At 40.3% G+C, this 20,398-nt stretch overlaps 1 protein-coding gene across 2 annotated transcripts in view; it reads right to left on the bottom strand.

The window, feature by feature from the left end:
• atrn (attractin) overlaps positions 1-20,398 on the bottom strand; it is a 145,563-nt gene that overhangs the window by 113,228 nt on the left and 11,937 nt on the right. For both annotated transcript variants that reach the window (XM_044142753.1, XM_044142754.1), the window contains exons 3-11: positions 13,784-13,897; positions 12,987-13,115; positions 11,019-11,215; positions 8,316-8,484; positions 7,201-7,291; positions 6,364-6,613; positions 5,538-5,721; positions 5,302-5,456; positions 1,085-1,169 (exon numbers count right to left, since the gene is read on the bottom strand). In XM_044142753.1, the coding sequence (XP_043998688.1) occupies positions 1,085-1,169; positions 5,302-5,456; positions 5,538-5,721; positions 6,364-6,613; positions 7,201-7,291; positions 8,316-8,484; positions 11,019-11,215; positions 12,987-13,115; positions 13,784-13,897 (1,374 nt within the window). The remainder of the gene's footprint in view (positions 1-1,084; positions 1,170-5,301; positions 5,457-5,537; positions 5,722-6,363; positions 6,614-7,200; positions 7,292-8,315; positions 8,485-11,018; positions 11,216-12,986; positions 13,116-13,783; positions 13,898-20,398) is intronic.

The following is a 20,398-nucleotide window of genomic DNA, read 5'->3' as shown; positions in this document are numbered from 1 at the left end:
GGTCTGTTTTTTTCTAAAGTCGCTTGCAGATTTAAGGAGTCGCAGGTTGCGGTTTATGGGCTTGGAAATAAGCAGACATAAACCCCAGAATTTGTCTGACATCCAGTTAGTTTTAGTCAGGCTCTCCTTATCCACAATTTCCCGAATGATCCGTCCCGCTGTGTCTTTGTTAAAGTCAAGTTAATATATGAATTACGTTGAGCTTTGCGTTGCGCGTCAGAGAACTGCAAACATTGAGACCAACATGAACAGCGCAATGAACATGAAAACAGACACGAATGAACGTGTTGGTAAAGTTGTGCCACTAAACGCCATTATAATTATTAATATTAAGATAAGCATCACAAATCTGTGCAGCCATCTGAGCTGAGGAGCCACAGGAGAAGCGCTGTGACAGCAAACACCGGGCCGTAACGCACAACCTGGACTCTGGAGAAGAGGAAGGGGGCGTAAATCCTATTGATAGTTTTACAGACAATAGAAACACAAAAAAAAAACACACACACAAATTACTAAAGTTTTTTTTGTATTGTTGTAACCAGTAAATAATCTCCCCTTCTTATAAGTGGAGACATGATGTTACCATTATAAAATAACTTACTATTAAGTATTAGCAAATATCAATGTAATTTTCACAGGTGGTGGAGTGCTGTTGTTGGCAGCTGCTGAGAGTAACTTTAAGTTACTTTTAATGTAACTTAGTTACTTTCCAAATCAAGTAATCAGTCATCTAAGTAACTTCTTCAAGGAATAATCAGTAATCCGATTAAAGTTACTGTTTCAAAGTAACTATGCCATCACTGATCGTAGCAAAGAGCCACACAGTCAGAGACTGACAGCGCCAAGTCCCTCCTCCTGGCTATGATTGGCTGTTTCTGGTTAGCACTAGTAGAAGGCAAATTAGCTTAATTACCTGTTTCTGTCACGACATGGTGGCAGTTTCAACAAATACGTTAAAAAAAAATAATAAAAAAATAAAAACGTTTTATGAAAGTTACATACTGCAGCTTTAATAAGTAATCGTGCTAAATAAAAACACAATTATTTTTCTTTTCTTTTCTTATTTGTCGTAATGAAGACATACCTGTCGCTGAAGACGGCGGAGTGTCCGAAGCGGTTCACGTCATGGTGGAGGTCCGGTCGGGGCAGCACCGTCCACTCGTCGCAGGCTGAAACAAGAAGAGGAAGAAGCAGAGGTCAGAGCGGCGCCCTGCTCTTGCACGTTCGATCGCGTGTTTCCTGAGGCGGGAGGATTCGCCTCGGGTGGTTAGAGACCTTTAGCAAGTCTTCTCCTGGAGTCAAACGGAAATAAAAAAAGAGCAAAGTGTCCATGGAGGGAAGTTGAGAGGTTAATGACGGAATAAAGTAAACAGTGCAGGGGGAAAGGACTGATTTTATTCCCAACAATGATGGAGAAATATGTTCAAGACACTGAGGGAGGTTTCAGCCAACATCCTGTGAGAGCAAGAACAAGTCTAGGAGGTGAGAAAGATGGCTCTTTGAAAATACATCGTTCAGAAATATCAGCTGGAAAAAAGAGATTGAAGTTTTGTTCGAAAGGTTAATGAAACATCTGCGCTGCTAAACGGGTTTCATTTATCTTAATTGAGGGCAAAAACTTCTTTGGATTGTAAATGTTTCCCAACACTAATTTTCTAGACTTGCCACAACTTCTTAGCTGGATTTAGTTCTGGACTTTGAGCTGTTGTGTCTCTTAAATCGCAGCGACTCCGAGGCTTTGAAAAATCCTTTTTGAATAGGACTCTTAAACAACTACAGATATTTTTATTCACACAAGTTTTTGATTAACTTTTTGTTTTTTGCCATGTTTTAATTGTTTTTGCTTTTGTGAAGCACTTCGTGATCTACCTTGTGGTCTATCTGATATTGTGCTACAGAAATAAAATTGTACTTACTTTTTTACTTGCTTCTGAATAGGTTTAGAGCTAAACAGATCTCTATCATCTAAAATAAAATAAATTAAAAAAAAAATAATAATTCAAATTTGCGGCTGTGATAAAATATGAATGCATTCAAGGGGTGTGAATACTTTTGCAAAACAACATAAGCAGAAATTTGGACAGTTTCCACATTTATCCACCAGGTTTTGGGTCGTTTTTTTCCAGCAGAATAGTAACATTAGGCCAGAGGAGACTGAATTAAACTAAATTAAAATTCAAAACTACTTTTTTGATCCCAAAGGAAAATTAAATATTGTTGTAACTCATATGAATTCAAATTCCTCAAATAGTGATTGTAGATAGAGATGTCTTGAAAAATGACTGCACAACATGTTTTGTGGGAAAAGAAAACCCTGAAAAGGCTCAAAGACTCCATGTTGTCAGGTTCTGAACAACCCGGTAGCAACTGGGAACAGCAGCAGAACACTGGCTCACACTCACTGCATGTCATCCATCACACTCTGAGCACAAGTCATCATGGCCTCCCAGAGGAGAGAGAGCTCCACATCCACGAAGAGCCAGTGCCATCTGCTGTCGCAACGAGGTACTGCAGATGGGACAGACTAACGTCCCTCAGAGCAGGGATTCATTACAGCAGCAGTAGACAATGTCAGGACACGGGGAGGCCTGTAAATTCTAGCCTTTAATTGAGTTCAGCTTGTTAAAAGTGGGGGAAGGCGAAGGGGAATTAGCTCTCTAGACTTGGCCCATCTCAAATGTAATTGCCCAACAATTACCAAAGGTGCTGCTCCCAACAACTCTGCAGCTGGTCGAGGTGGGCTAATTTATAGAGTCGACTTTCGTTCTTCTTGTAAAAAAAATATATATTTATATCAGACAGAGGACGGAGAGTGGGAGCAAAAAGTTAAAGGTCGGGACAAATATTAAACTCGTTAAAGCGTCGTTAAATGACTCCCTCGCCCGTAGAGAAGCAGAAGTCACAGTTCCTCTGGGACGTTTCAGTGGCGAGTGGCGGCCCAGATGAGAGAGAGGACAGTCAGGTTCAAACTGCACTGGTTGTCAGTCAAACTTTCTAACGACACAGAAAAGCCCGGACTTCCCGAGGGCGCGCTGCAGCCTCTGGGGAAATCTGGCCGACGTCCCAGGAGCCTCCGGCCTCCAATTAACGAGCCATTTATGACAGAGCGGCAGAACGAGGCCACCTCAACCTACAACAGCGTTTGTAGGCTGATAAAATAATGAGAATCATTTACTGTGGAAAGTTTGGATCACGCTAAACTGCCAACTATTGCTTTGGCCGTCTGCGAAAAGGCTATAAATAAACCCATAAGAAGAGCATTTAGCTGTTTGAGCAAGCTTTTTTGGAGCATAGTAACATAAAAAAAAACAACTATTGTTAGTTTACTTATTTAATCTTGAAGTCAGCGTAGCATTTAGCAACTTTAACACATTTACATGTGTAATGGTCGAACAAAATACAGGTCAAAACAACTGGTTGGTGGGTAGCTAGTGTGATAGTTTCTATTAGGACTCAAACTAAAAAGTTCATTTCTGTTTTCAGGAGAAGGGTTTTAAAGTCAGAATAGAATGACTGAGCTATTTGGCAAGAAGTCAAGATGAGGTTGCAAACCGTCTTAAAGGTCTTCGTAGAAATGTAGGAAATGATTAGAAATTATCCCGTTTCATCTCAACTCAGCTAAATGATTAAAAGAGAGACAAATGGGTGAACAGGAAATGTGCAGATTTGTTTAGCACTTTAGCGTTTTTGCTAACTTTAAAAACATTTGGCAAACTTAGCTTCCCCTGAATCATTTTTACAGGATAAATTCCAGAATTACTCAGCGGTTTTGTCAACTTTCAGTTGAATCAAATCTGACATCTGAAGTTTTGGTTATCGACGGCTGAGAATGTTTCAAGTAGTTAGTGTCGCATTCTCTTTTCTTTTTACCCCAAATAACTTTCTTTCAAACAAGAAACGGACGGACATGAAAAAGAACACAAACGGTAGCGAGCAAGAAATAAACAAATACATTATAGCGCATGTCAATTATAATGTCAATATTAAATCTGTGCCTGAAGGCTGCAGTTTTCAAGGATAGTGAAAGTCTGATTTGAAGTAAACTCTTTTGCACTAGCTTCTGCTAATGCTAGTGTTTTAGCATTACGGGAGCTGGAATGATTACAGTCTCAATTCAATTTTTTGTTAGAGGTACCCACCACTGCTCGAAATGATATCAGGTATGTTTAACAGTGCTAATTACCATCATTTCTGGTCGCCGTTACTTTTCCACACGCTTTGAACACAGAAATGTGGCTGATATGAGTTCTTGCCGACAGGTATTGAAACTCTGGGCAATGTAGAGGACAGCTCAAGCTCAAGGGCAAATCTGTGTCAAGACAACAGTGACAGTGAGAGCGACAACAAAAGAAGGACTGAGGAAATGTGAGTGAGGCTGTTCCATTCCAAAACTAAAGAATACGACTTAGAAATCCCTGAACGGCGTAAGAGCATCATACGTTAAAGATCTGCTGCTGTTGTATCAACCTTCCAGACCTCTCAGGTCTTCTGGTTCTGGTTCTGGTCTGCTCTGCCTCCCCAGAACCAGAACCAGACATGGAGAAGCAGCCTTCAGCATCTATGTCCCACAAATCTGCAACAAACGTCCAGAAAACTGCAAAACTTCTGAAACACTGAGTTCCTTTAAATAAAGGCTAAAACCACACTCACTGGAACATTGACCAACATATTTGATGTGTGTTGATGATTTGGATGGCGGTATTCGACAAAATGTTGTGTCTGTTGGTGGTTTATGGTGCTTATGACTTTTTATGATCGTTGCCATCTGCTGTCGCAACACAGTACTGCAGGTAGGATGTCCCTCAGAGCTGAGATTTGTGCAATATAAATATACTTGATTTATTGACTTTAGTGAAATTAAGAGCAAGAAAGGAGATAAAAATAGTGATGAAAGACTTTTTCTGGTAGGCAGATGAGTTACAGGTACAGTTGGGAGAAAGAATTTACAAAATTTACATTATTAATAGTTCAAATAAAAATCTTTCTGTAAATGTCTCATGTTACAATGTGGATACCTGGAGCTTATAGAAGAGTGTGATCTATACATGTATAATTTTCCTTCTATTTTTCTTCTTTTCTTTGTAGGTGCTTTCATTCAAGTGCTCCAATCGTCCAGAAATTACGGTACGCAAATATTTAGGTTGTCTAAAAGGCCTGGTTGAGATTCAGCTGCAGAAGAGCGTGAGAGATTTATGGATTGGCTTTAAAAGCTCAACGTCACAATTTTCTAGTAAAGTCTCTCAATATAAATGGAAAGATGACAAACAGTTGTGCCAATACTTCTGTGTGGGTGTTACTTACCCAAACTGTAGGCCAGGAAATCCGAGGAGAAGCACTTGGCGCCGTGGCTCATGGACGTGTCGTTGTGCGTGTTTCCTCCAAACACCAGCATGGCGCCGCTCACTATGACCGCCGTGTGAAGGTAGCGGAAGAAGCCGCTGTCTCTCAGAATGGTCCTGAGCAACAATGACTTTTCTATTGACTTCCACACTTAGTCACATTATTTTTGTTTGCTTTTTTTAAAAGAAGGCCCTTACCATTTCCGTTTGTCCACGTCAAACTTGTACAAGTCTCCCGCCAGCCCGTACTTGTTGGCACTGAAGGCCTTGTAGCCTCCGTGGATGTAGATGGCTCTGGTGCTGAGGTCAAACACGCTGCTGTGGCCGTAGCCGCCTTGGACCAGCGCTCCGTCTGTACTCACCACGCTCCACGTGTTCTTCACTGGAAGGTCACACAACAGAGTCAGTGAGGAACTGGAAGGAAAGCTGGGAAAGAAGAGCAAAAAAACCCAAAAAACGAGCCAAGACAGTAGGTGTGTTGGTGTTTCTGTTTTAGACTGAAGCAGCGTTTTTTAGTGGCTGCTTGTTCATTTGTCGCAAAGGATGCATCTGCAGTTAAGAAAAATGCTGTTTACTAATTGGTTGAATATTTTTGAATCACTGCATTGCAAAAGGTGCTCAATATATTTATTTATTTTTACATAATTTGAACCAGGTGAAGCTAAAACTAGGCCACTAGAAGAGTTCTGGGTAAAACATTTTTACAGACAAACAAGAAGAAATGGCTCTACTTTTTGTACGATTTTAGCTTAATTACTGCTCAGAGGAGCCCTCCCAACCCCACGAGGGACAAGGGTGTTAGAAAATGGATGGATGGATGGATGGATAGATGGATGGATACTGCTCAGAGGCTGAGATTCTTCCAGAAACGTGACATTTTTTTAGAGTCTGTATATTCCAGTTAGTAAATAATGGATTGCTAAATTAGTTGACGGTTATTTCAATAACTGATGAAACGCGATTCATTCGATTAATCGCAATTACACTTTAGTGTTAAAACATGAAAACAGCCGGAGCCGCTCACCGATGTTGTACTCCTGCACATTGCTGATGTAACCGTAAAGAGGACAGTGTCCGAACAGGACCAGCATGACGGGACTGTCCCACTCTTGTGCGGGCGGCACTATGTGGGCCGAATGTCCCACCACAGCGTACTGGTCCTTGGGCCGGGGGTTAAGGAGGACCCAGGTCTGGTTCTGGATGTGGAAAACCCACAGCTGACTCGACACATTTCCGGTTGAGTCGATCTTTCCTCCGTACATGTAGATCTTCCCCTGGAAGAAAGAAGGATTCTTTCAGATTTTTTATTTTATTTTTTTACTCATAACAAGACTGTGTATTAAGTAAAAAAAATCTGGCCAGTTGAACTAACACCGTCTTAAGATTAAGGAATTATTGACTTGCTGAAAAGGTACTTGTATGTTAGTGCACTGGAAATAAGACAAAACTAAGATATTTCCACTAGAAACTAGACCAAACTTTGTAAGATTTGGTGTTTTTCAAAGTAAAAGATACAATTCATTCTTAAATGCCACATATTAATATGCTTGTCCTGCACATCAGGACACAACTATGATTTATTATTCCATCAGCAGATCCAGACATGCTGACTGGAATTGCCTAAGATGCTGCAGCAAAACATCAAAACCTGAACATTTCTACATTAGACACAGACACACATTAAGTTGCGAGTCCAGAAGAAGAACCTTGAGATAACTCTTCTGTTTCTGCTTTAGAGGCCCCCGACTCGCTTCTTACTTCATCTTTAAACATCCTGAACCTGAGGCTAGTTAACTATATAAAACATTCATGGAGTTTTTTTAGAAATACTTAAGGCCACAGGCAGCGATCTCTCACGCACCTCGTGCAGAGCTAGCGAGTGACCATATCGAGGGGTCACCGTGTTGACGGAGGGGTCAAGGGTCAGCCAGGTCTTGTTGCGGAGGTTGTAACTAAAAGGAAAAAAAGAAAGAAGTGGAAAAATGACTTCGGTTTGGATTTGAAAACGTCTCCGTCTCAAAAGCAACTCATGCGTCCGTGGAAAACAAAAGGGAGGGGAAACAAGCCCTTCATCTGTTCTGATGAACAAACAAAGCTGCTCAGGTTGATCTGCGGAATCGACAGGAGGATAATCACGTCTACCAGAGGAGAACAGACGGAAAGGGTCGAGCCAGCAGAAACAACAACCAGGGATGTTCTGTGATGCCACCTGCTGGCCCATTCTCATAAAAACACTTCTGGCAGGCTAAACGGAGGAAAATAAACTTATCCAACCCTGTGGGTACTCAATGTGAAATCTGCAAAAACAGGAAACTAGAAGCAAAGGGGAGGAATAAGAAAAAGGGAGGTCAGCCACAAAGATGAACATAAGAAGGAAAAGAAAGGAGTTAGAGCACAAGGATGGAAGGACAAATGAGAGGAAAGAAAGACACAAAGAGGACAAAAGAGGAAATGGCGCAAGAAAGGAAGGAAAAAAGGAAAGCAGCATTTAAACAGTGGGACAGGGAATAAACTCGTTTTCTTTTTCAAATTTTTAGAGTCCTGGAAAAATATTGAGACCAATATTCTGATTTTCCCCTCACATTTCTTTGCTGCTTTAGAGTATGAATTAAAAAAAATTCCAAAACAATCCTGAGCTTTGATTTTTGATTTTAAGGGAATGGTGTGCTATTCCAGAGTGGTGTTTCAGATGAAGAACGTTCTCTAACTTATTTTGGACATAAAAATATTTTCATTTTAGCCTTGTGTGGGAAGAAAAATTCTCTCACTCTTCTTTATTTTCTCAGTAAAAATTTCAGTGTTGTTAATTCCCTGTGACAGTCAAATTCTGCTGTTGCACTCAAACACATCAGAAATATTTAAGCCCACCAATCACATGTGCTGCATTCCAACTCCTGCAGTCAGACCAGCATGTTCTCATCTAGTTGGACCAGAACTGCAGCCTGTGAACCCAGATTGAACAGGTGAACTACTCACGCTTTGACCATGTGGTAGTCCGACGTGTTGAAGACGTAGCCTCCGATGACCCACATGACGCCCTGCTCCACCACGGCCTTGTGGGACGCCCTGGCCAGGCCGGGCTCCAGGTGCTCCTCGCGGCTCCAAAACGAGGAGTTGGCGGGAACCGAGACGAAGCAGTCCGGACCTGAGGAGGGACGGAACCGACGGGTTTCTCAGCTCACCAGGTTTCACCGTTGGGATGGTGCGTTCGGGCGTTCGGGTGTGTTTTGGTCTCAAGGAACCAAAGCACCTTATTAAAAAGGCAATATTATGTGTTTTCCAGGCACATAGTGCCATTTTATATCACTATTGATTAATCAAGTTACTTTCAGTTGTTATAAAAATGTTATACATATCAAATACGACTCTTGCGATTAACTGATTTATTGCGACAAGCCTAGAGGTGACAACATATTTGTAAGTTTGAAAAGTGAAATACTTTTGTAGGGAATCTGTTTGTGCTTGAATTGAACATTTTAGTTGGGATGCAAACTGGAGCAGATTTCCTTCTATTTACATGAGAAACCAATCTTATCCGTCGATCTCACTGACCTTCACAAAGGTCAGGAATTCAGCCACTGTCATCATTTGCTCTGCTTTGAGAGAAGGCGGACTGACCCGCCCACCAGCTCACAAGAAAAAATAAAGAAAGAAATAAAAACTGGCCAAAATCAGAATCAGCGGATCAGCTTTGCATCCTTACATTTCAGTTTTTCATATTGAGATCATGTACAGAAGAACTACATTCACTCTGGAAACACCAACTGTTGTCTTGTTGGGTCGAGTGCAGCAACTCCATCAGATGGCAACAATCATAGATGCCTTCCTGTGTTTATGAACCAGAACAATGCGGCCGACATAAACCGGACTCCTCGGAGAACGGGCGGGGAAGAGAGAGAGAGAGAGAGAGAGAGAGAGAGATGGCCTTTCTGCTAAAACAGCTAGCAATAAATCGTAGTCGAGGAACGGAAAGATTGATCGTTTCTCATCGGCTGCCTGTGGTAGAGTTCATCTCTGATGGCCCAAAACATTGGCGGTATTCTGGCTCTTCAGCACTTCCAGAAAAACCACAAACTGAAGCGTCTGGTCCTTTAAACTGCCGTCGTTTTCCACAGCAAAAAGATCAGACGCGAGGCCCGCTCGACTTCACCGACATCTGCCCGTGTTGGCGTAGAAAATGAGATGGCTCTGAAGAAAGCAGTAAAAAAGCAGGAGAGGCTGCTGTTCCACCGTGAAAAGCCCCCCTGTGACAAAGGTAATAAAGGCTAAAGAAAGTGCCTGTCTGTTGCTAGCCTCCCTCAGCTTTTGGTAATGAGATAATAAGCACGCAGAGCTGCTGATATAAGGGCGGTTAAATTGAGCGGCGGTGTCTGTTTGATCAGAGCAGCGCCGCTGAACCATTAGAGCAGCTAACAGAGCAGCTGGAAGGGCCAGATGGTCCGGGTTCAGGGACACAATAATGTCACCGAAAAAAAAAAAAACAAGACGCAGCAGATTCGGCAAAAAGTTTAAGTCATTCCGAGTAGAGCAGGTGGATGTTCAGGGCAACAAAAGCTTCGATAATAGCAGCAATTTTAGCCATAGAGCTGAAATAATGGTGCTGTAGAGATTAAATAAAACATTATTATATCTTATTGCCGTTATTACACACACAGTTATTCTAGAGTTGTATGAAAATTTAGCACCGTCACATTTTTCAGGTTGAAAATTCAACACTTTTTCAGATTCCTGTAGTTGGAGTTTATTATTCTAGACTCCATATCACAAAACATTCATTCATTTGCACTAAACACAAATCAGGAAGCAGCACAATGGGGAAGTTGGCTAGAGAATCGGTCATGTGCTAAAGGGCTATTTAACAGCATTTTGTCGACTTACATCAGATCCATTTCAAATCGAATAATAACTTAGTCGATAAGTGGTGGAATCTCTCCGCTGCGTTGTTATTTACCCTCTTTTTGTTTTATTTGTGCACATAGTAGACATTATGGTTTGAATGGGAGATGATGGTGAGTGGGGTGTTTTGTAGGTTTAAAGTTAAGAGTTGCCCCGATCCTGTATTGGTATCGATATAGTATCAGACTATATCGGCCAGCATCTAAACACTGAGACGCTCCAGGATTTAGTCCGGCCCAGAATTTCTATCCAGCAGTGCTTGTATCCTGTGACCCCTTGGTTATTAACAAATGGGTCAATTGTTTTCATACCTATTGTTGTTGACTATTGTTGTTCTTTCTTTACCAAACCGCATGGCAGCTTCTGCAACACCTTTTAAAAAATGTGACTGTGAGCCCTAAAAGTCAAACACAGAATTCATTTTTACACGCAGACTGAGCAGAACCAAGCTCATTAGAAAAGTCTTGTAGTTTTTCTGAGCTGCTATCATCTCTTAGTGTGATCCACGTGAAACAGAATCGCTGTTTCACATGAAGCAGTCCAGTCTAATTTTTGGCTTTTTCCCCCCCTACTAAAAACAACTCTGCGGCTGCATGAAAGAGAATCATAAACACCAAAAACGGCAGACGGTGAACATCTCATATTAATAATTCTGCAATGTGAAGCTATTGACCACCATTCAGTTTCACCTCTGATAACAGAGTACTTTAAAACCCGACGTGGGAAGCGCCGTCTTTTGTCTAGTTTCATGTCAGAACGCGAAGCAGCAGAAGCAATGCCTACCTTGCCATCCGGCTTTGCAGATGCAGCTCTGTCCCTGGCAGCGGCCCCTTTCAGGGTAACCGCAGTCGTCCAGGCAGTATGGGATGTCGCAGGCTTCCCCCTTCCAGTTGGCTTCACACTCGCAGTAAACGGAGGTGGTGGAGTTCCCCACCCGGCACTCGCCGCGGCCGGAGCAGTTGTTGGGACAGGTGTTGACCCTGCCATGGAGACGCACATGGGGAGAAAGACAGAAACAAGGCGTCAGCATAAACAATGACAAACGCCTTTATTACAGAGGCATTCAATCTTGGAATCTATGGACAGGGCTTAGTTAAGCCTGTCGCAGTAACGAATTTTGCTGGACAATATATTGTCCCAGAAGTTGCTATGATAAACTATAATATTGTTGTTTTGAGTAGTTCAAGTAATATAATGATGAAGGCATAATAATTGTTTCCATTAAGTGAGAAACGTATTTAAAATCACATGTGAATATGTATTTTCATAAAATAAGACGTTAGGATAAACATGCTACGCTCTCCTTCCTGTCATCTTCTCCCACATGGTTTGTGCCAGTGGCAACATTCGGTTGTTGATCATGTGACCAGTGTGGTGGAAAAAAGTGTTTCCGTTGCAGTTTTGTCATATAAACAAATTCTGATACGACCAAAAAAAAGAAAATCACCTCATTCTAGTGCCAAAACTTTATTGAAAAACATGTTTCTTTTTTTCAAAACTGGCATGTTTCCACTAATAAAAATTATTCTCCAAATCCTACATTTTGCAATTATAAAATATATATCAAGACAACATAAGAACTCAAAACCGTCTGGGGAAAAAAGAAACCTTGGGGCTTCTTTCAAATATGGAGAATTTACACTTCTGATAGGAAAGAATGTTTTCTACAAAGGAAAAAACTAAGCTGTGTCATAAATTTTGATGGAAACTGAAGCTTTCAGACATCAAAACAGGACATGGCAGTGAGATGTTAATTTCTCTCCTTGAACAGGTTTGGAAGCGAGGCGAAAGACACAAAGGGCCTCCCTCCCATCATTCTTTCATGTTCCTTGTTCTGGTCAAAGGTTTGATGTTCCGGCTACTCCGCCTTTCCCAGACACCAAAGACGGGGCGCCCGGGGGCGCACTGCCTTCATCCCGACTGTGTGTTTCTCCGCCAGCACAGACTCTCATCGCGATGGCAACGGTATTGATGAGGCAGGGGAGAGCCGCTGTGCTCTTTAGAGATGTTAACACCGGACAGCAGTTCTGCTTTGGGTTTGAAAGTCTTTTGGATTTTCTAAGGCAAATTTGATGTCTAAAGGATTTGCTTTTCCCATTTGTCAAAATGTAGGGGCGTGCTCCGGTGGCGTAGAGGGTAGCGCGCCCCACGTTTGGAGGCCCTCAGTCCTCGACGCGGCCGTCGCGGGTTCAATTCCCGGACCCGACGACATTTGCCGCATGTCTTCCCCCCTCTCCTGTCAGCCTACTGTTGTATAAGGGACACTGGAGCCCACAAAAAGGATCCCCTGGTGGGGGGGAAAAAAAAGAAGTATCTTTTCTTTAAAAAAAAAGAAAAGAAATTACCAGAAAAAATAAATATCCTTTTTTCATGAGACTTTAGGAGGACAAATTTAAGACGTTTTAAGACCTTTTAAATGCCACCTTGAATGAAATTCAAGGTAGCAAGTGAGCTAGCTTGATAGCTATGTAGCTAGCCTAGTCACAGGATGGACTGGGCTATGGCAAATCTTTGTCTGACCGAAACTCCCACAAAGACAGAAAAACTACACACAAAAGAATATGACATTAAAGAGTCCCACAAAGTTTAAGACCCTAAACTTAATGGACTGCACTCATCATGAGACATAATCATTCATTTATCATCGATCTAGTGTCCTTTAAAAAGTCAAAACTAAAGAGATTTTTTTTATTTTTGTCAAATGCATATGTAACAACATATAAATTGTGGTAACCGTGGAGGAGAGCTCACCTGTATGAAATATTGAAGCCTGTCAGGTTGTAGGCTGCATCACTGAAGAAGTGTAGCAGGGCGTAGCCGGACTGGGACACCACCTCAGGAACCGTCTCATTCCCGTATCGCTCCGGAACAATCAACCCACTGTAAGAACAAAAAAACCCAAAAAAAACCAACAAATGGTTACGTTTCAAATCTTTCCTTACATGGTAGGCCCATGTGAAACCAATCCCCAGTTCAAACACTACAGTTTAATGTATGGGATTTTTTTTAATTTGTTCATTTGTACAAAACAGTATAAAGTCATTTGTAATTCCTCAGTTTTGTTATTGTTACAAATGAAGGGTTCCACAGAAGTTGGCAAATTTCTCATTATCTTAAGTTAAATCTTTAGGCCTGCACCGATTGCTGTTTTCGGGCCGATCACAGATCTTTGGAAAGCCTGACCTGCCAATTCTGATTTTGGCAGGTGCCGATTTTTTTACTGTGAAAATTCAATATATATTATGACAAAGTTTCAAAGTTGACAAGAGCGGGGTGGCTGTTGTGTCTGTGGACATAGATAAGATTGGTTTTTCACAGAAGTATCGACCAGAGCAAGAAAATCTGGGCCAATTTTTTGGTGCACTCCTAAAATCTTTAATTAGACTTGTTAATGTGTTTGAAAACTTTCCTACTTCTAAATAACAGTTGTCTGACCTACTATCAAAGAGGGATTGATTTGTGTTCAGTTTGGGCACAACAGCCCAAACTGAAAATCTGGGGGAAAAAAAGTAAAGAAAGGATCTACTAACTCGCTGATTGATACCAACCTGAAAGCAGCGAGCAGCGGCGCGTAAATGGAGTCGCCGTCGTAAACATAGAGATGGTCCCAGCTGCATTCAGTGGCAAAGTGGTTGAATCGTAATCTCAGAACGGTGTTTGGCCTGCAGAAGAGAACAGAGTTTTATTATTATTATTATTATTGTTATTATTACTATTATATCTGTGTGGCCACTGAAGACGTGGAAGGTGTTCTTGACTTAAAATTCATCATTTTTACATAAATGTGTGGCAAGAATTTGAGATTTGTTTTGCATATATAAAAGACCAGTGTGCTAATTATATTCTCCTCTTTAAACTAAAACATTAAGATTTCGTCATAGTTCATGTAAACACATTTCTGTTTTAAATAGAAATTTATTCCTGACCAAGAGTCCAAGTAGAGCTTTAAAAGTGATGGATTCTGCAAACAAGCTGCTTCTAAAACTGATGTAAACTATTTTTGCAGCTATTGTCCTTTAGCAATAAAAGTGGAAAAATTCTGAAGTGACAAAAAAAAAGTACTTCAGAATACTTGTACCCACATAAGAAAGAAACATTATATTACACATTTTACAAGCTATACCCATACACACACGGACAGGAAGCAGGCCTCCAACAAGAGCGCTGCCAGTTAAAACAATGAAAGGAACAATAAAACTCCCAAGGTGGTCACTCACTATATAACAGCAAAACATGTTTTATATTTCAATCTTTACGAGGGTATATAACTAAGAGCAAAAACACACTTTAAAAAAAGGCTGGAAAATTAAAACCTCTGAGCTTCAGGGCTTCAGTGTGGAAGTCGTAACGGAGCAAAGATTACTCAGTTTTACGAATGCATGAAGTGCTTAAATCAATTCTAACCTTTCAAAAGGGGCTTTAATATAGGATAAGATTAAAACAAATACTCTGTTATCCCATAAGGACAAGTCTTTGAAAGCAGAAGAGTAAGATACAGATGCAATAATATAAAAACGTAAACGTACAGTAGTACCACCCTGGCATCTAAAAACAAGAAAGTAAAATAGATAAGTAGTTAAATTAAGGTACAAGACTTCCACGCTTTATTTTCTACGGAGACATGTCAACTGTTTGGTCAAAATATTTCATACTTCTGCAGTTTTAGTCATTACATGCTTGACTTTTCCCAGCAGTTTGCAACAGAAGGTCATGTCAGAGTACCAGAGGCTATTTGACCTGGATCCGACTTCAGGACTTCTGAACATGTTACCACACAGCGTCTCCTTTTTATTGTTGCTAAAGAGCATGCAGCAGGAAATGTTAGCAACCAATAAAAATCACATAGTCGAAGTAAGAATCTGCATCCTCCAGGAAGCACACATCAGAGACTGAAGACTCATCTTCATTTTCAGAAACGGATGCCAACATGTCAATTTCAAATGATTTTATCTTTAAGGTGCTGCTCTGCATCAGAGCCTCCTTTAAAAGTCCTCTAGGATTTGGGGTCATAATTCACATACATCACTGACAAAGTTTTGCGCACATTTGTAACGGAAACGCAGCTAGTGTCAAAAAAAAATATTAATTAATTAAAAAATAGAGCAGATTCCTTGAGGTAGGCAGGAGTTTTGAATCTTTGTAACTCCAGCCTTTAAGAGTTCTTATTCAACTCAAAACAAACCATTTTGGTCATAACTTTACAGACAATAGTGGGGCTTTTCAGTGCCGGTGCATTTAATGAACAGAAAAAAAAAAAGGGTTTTTGCCAAACACAGCCATTTGATTGTTACATCACTAAATTTGACCACCAGCGGCAGCAGACAGCAGAGCAAGCCTGCTTACTGAGACTTTTGACAGAAAACATGAGATTCACAAAAATATGTCTCATGCAAATCTATTTAACGTCCCAAAATGAAATCACTCACAAGAGAACAAAGATACCTTCTGCGCTTCTTTGGTGAAATACAGGATGTAGGAAGTGTGTTATGAATGGTCACATTTTTGTCCTAAAAATGTTTCGTCATTCAAGTAAAGTGGCGATTCATTTGTCCCCTCTCTGAGAGGAAAACTTAAATTAGGCATGACAACAGCCCCGAGCCCCTTCATTACAGGACAAGACTTGTGACCAGTCACACAAACTGGGGACAGCTTAAGGAGGCGCAACAAAGAAATGTTCTCTTCTCAGAGTCCCTCTGAGCGTAAGATCAAAAAAAAAAAAAACAACACACAAATCAGGTCTAAATGTCTTCATGGGTCACGTCACTGCAAGCCAGTTAATTTGAGGAAAACATGTCAGACGGTACAAAGTTATTCCGTCTACGGTAAAAGGGGTTCTGAAAGTTTCATCAACTTGAATTTAAGTCTAACACCATTGTTTATGAAATATATGACCTGTATCGCAGCAAATTGCTAGCTAGCTAACAAAAAATATCAAGCTTGCTCGATATTTAATACAAAAGATATCAAGCCAGTTGAAGAACAATTGGTACTACTTGTGAGATTAACCATTTTTGAGCATATTTTAACTATTTAGTCACATTTTTTCTTTAGTTTGAGACATTAATTCCAGTTCAATTTGATTTTTGTCCCCGTCTGTCATCACAGCTGCATCTGTGGCTCCCCATTTTAATTTGGTTCCCCCTTCTCAGCTGTTTTTCTCTCCTTAGGAGCTTTGTTTAAAAAAAAAAAAATAATTCTTCAATAGGCAAGTCTGGTGATTGACCACAGAGTTTAAAATCCACTGAACTTCCAACTTCAGAGTTTGTGCCGCACCAAATGGTGCTTTTAGATCCGAGCTAGCAGTAGCAGCGCCACCATTTTCCGAGGAGCTTTAGTCACGCCAAGGAGTTGAAAACTAAGAATATGTCTGTGTGCAACTCAAACTTTTGCCTGACAGAAAAGACCTGCAAGGAAAAAACAAACAAAAGAAGACATTTTCAGGACTTCATTTTAGATGCATGAATTTAAGGAAGCGCAGACCGCCTGTTTAAAGTTACTGATGCAAAGTCATCAATTCCGTACAATTCAATACATCTCCTTCTACCTTCCTTTTAAGATTCATGTGACACCTGAAGAGAATTGAATGACACAACAATGAAATTAAATTTTTCTTATTGGGATTTTCTGTGACGGTGCTGCTGGATGTCATATACAATCTATCACTATTTATTCAGTGTGATGTATGAAAATATACGGATATCAATTTGAAAAACCAATCCTGGTGTAATGCACCGTGTCGCCTCCAGTATACTAAATATCCGTGTTATGTTTATAACATAAGGTAATGTGGAAAAGTTTAAGCGGTGTGAATACTTCTTAAGACACTACATGCTACTAATCATTGGTGTCACAGTGGGGCATTTAAAAAAGAAAAAAAAGAAGACATGTCCTGACTATACAGAATGGATTCTCGTTCTCATAATGGAGAGTAAGACATCATGATGTTCATCTTTTGGATTCCCTTTTGATCAGTGGGAGTTTCTTTAGTGCTCGACACATTTATTGGTGCTGATAAATCTGAAGTCTAAGATTTGTCAGCTTAGCCCGTCCAATCCGTCCTCTGGGAAGCTGATATGCTGACCTAAAACAATAGGCAGTATTGGATTTCTTGCAGTTACTTTATTTCCAATTTTCATCCGTCAGTGTCTGGAAACTATCTCCCTAAACCTCGACGGATCAGAGCGAGGGATTCTGCACATAACTTTTATGAGTTTTCTACTGTCCCTAGCAAACGTTTCTGATTTCGGGAGGGAAAAAAAGGCTCATTTTAAAAATAATTTCAATTAACGGGGTAAGAATTGGCTGTAAAGGTTTAAAAGAGTTTTAAACTCTCTTTATGAAGGACTGACGATTTTGGATGGATTCTGTTTTTTCCACCAGATATTGTCTGTAGATTAGGTGTTCTTCGGGTACCCAGCTTAACAACTACCGAAGAACGGTACAGCTAACATCCAGCATTTTGTTGACCCAAATGTGATTGTTCAGCTTCATCACAGGCCACGTTCACACAGCAGGCAGAAGCCACCCAAATCCTAATTTTTCCTGCCCATATGCGACCTATAGCTGGCACTTTGTCACTACGGTCAGAATTGCTGTGAAAAATTCTGATCTTTAAAAAAATAAAAAAATGTTTTTAAATAAAACAAAATCTGATTTGAGACACATTGGTGTGACGTGTGTCGTAGATTTGCACCAGAGGAAGCCAGACTGGATTGAAAATAACAATGGCTAGAAAATGTGAATTATGGAATTATGAAAGAAATCCGTGTCACAAACCAACCACTTTGATACATATTCATATACAAATAACGTTTTTCACAGTTAAGCAGCTAAGTCACTTACTCTTTGGTTACCTAGCAGCAACCTGTTGAGTAACTTGCGCAACAACAGTTTCAGGTTTCGCCAGCATGCTTCATAGCTGCTTAAAAATAATTTTAAAAACCCTGTTTCTAATACCCGTTTGGCAGTATTCCATATATTTAAAACAAATAAAAACTAATCAATAATGATCAATATCGATTGATACGATGAAACCCTTATATTGTGATACGTTTTTCAGCCATGTCGTTCAGCCCCACTTGACAGCAGCAAATTGTGCTTCACCCAGGCTTTAGAGTGGAGCCGAGTAGTAGAGAGCCCACCTCCACACGTTGCAAAGAGATTATGTAACCCAAAAAAAGACTCCAAGCAAGTAAAACTGGAGAAAATAAACTGAGTAAATCATCCACCGTGGAAGAGTCCAGAGCTTCCATGGTGACATTTCCATACGTGGTACTAATCCGATTGTTTTCTAAACAATCGGACTTAAATACTAAGCATTTAAGTGTGCTGTTCTGGAGCAGGTGCTTTTCTCAACCAGTCATTGGCGAGAGGCAGGGTGTAGCTTGGATAATTTGCCAATCCTTTATACAGTAAAACAGAGACACAGAAAAAGAATGCTCACTCTCACTGCTCACACTCAGTAAGGGCAACTAACATGAATGTCCCTTATCTGTAGGAAGCTGGAGTATCCAGAGAGAACCCACACACACACACACACACACACACACACACACACACACACACGCACACACGCACACACACACGCACACACACACACACACACGCACACACACACACACACACGCACACACACACACACACACCCACGAAGAACATGAAAAGTCTATGCAGAAAGAACTGAACCGGCTCACCAGAACAAATCATGCAATATTATAACATGTTGGTTTATTTAGCACTTTAAAAAACAACAACAAATGGTTAACATTGTGCCATCATTGCAGTGTAGTAAGACTGAACTCAGTTTTACTTTATCAAGTCATAAAAGAAACACCAAAGGAAGTAAAGTTATGTTGGGGAATAGAGATGAACTGATCAGATATTAATATCTGTATCGATCCTGATGTTGAAAAACAATATACAGATCAGGTATCGGTGACTATGTGCCCGATCCATAAGGACGGATCTATTCAGTCTAATTCTATGCTCTCTTTATTATTATTTTACATTAAATTTAGAATTCCTAATTGCACTTTCTGAACCATTTGACAGAAAGTTTGTTGCAGTTTAATTTTGCATGTTTGAACAAGGTAGCCAAAATATTGTTTTTGTCATTTTCAGTTTCCTTCTGTTTTTTATTTTCCATTGGCTGTTCTACTCCGAACTGCACTGACTGAACAAATTAAAAGTTACAAATTAAATTGTTGGTGTATTTTAAAAAATTGTTTTAAGTCAATTCAGAACTGTTTTTCTGTATTCAATTGGTATTAAACTTCAGATATTGGTATCTGAAGAGGAAAAAAAAACGGATCACTGCAGGGATTAGTTGACACCATAAGTGATGTCAAACATTAAACAAAATGTTGATAGTGAGTTTTATTGTTATGTTGTACAGAACCATGTCAATGTTGTTTATAGAACTGCCATGCACTACAGGAAGTTTTGGTGACAGTTTCGCTTTAAGTTTCTGCTGGCATTGTCTGTCTGCTAGCAAGTTAGAGGCAAATCAGAGTTCTGGTTCAGCAGCAGCTCAACTGCAGTGCAGGAGCATCAACACAGGCACACAAGGACACACCAGGACTTTGTGACAACTCCAAAAGGACACATGTTGTTGCATTAAAGTCACAGTGTGGTGCATAATTTTACCTATGGCAGTAATAGGCGACAATATTGGTAAAGATTTCAAGGACGATATCAGGTGTGATATGTGGTTATTTTCTTCTTTCCCTTGGAGCGCGTATCAAAAGAGGAAATGGTGTTCATGCTGTAATATTATCTGTTCAGTAATGTTTAACTTTTAACAGGGACTCTCTGGACAACCTTTGGTTAAGTATGTAATATAAACCGCTTAACAGGGGTGAAAATTGGACAGAAGATATATTCTTGAAAACACAGTTTGAGATTTATGAAACCTTGTTTTCCATTTGTGAAAACAAAAAGTGTACTCTATTGCAGGGATAGCAACACATTTTAGTTTTAGTCTTTAATGTAGCTTGAATGGCTTACTTTAAGGTACTCTACATGCTAAATCAATCATTGAAATTGTCTCTTTTTTTTCCTCCCTAAAAAGTAGAAGGATGTCAAACTACAAACAGTGTTTTAAAGAATCTGACCCGGTTCCAGTAAGATTTTTTTCATTTTCAGTAGTAGTCGTTCTGCTGAAG

Source organism: Gambusia affinis, linkage group LG16 (assembly GCF_019740435.1).
Source record: "Gambusia affinis linkage group LG16, SWU_Gaff_1.0, whole genome shotgun sequence".
In the NCBI taxonomy this organism is placed as follows: domain Eukaryota; kingdom Metazoa; phylum Chordata; class Actinopteri; order Cyprinodontiformes; family Poeciliidae; genus Gambusia; species Gambusia affinis.
This window is presented reverse-complemented; position numbering and strand designations above follow the sequence as displayed.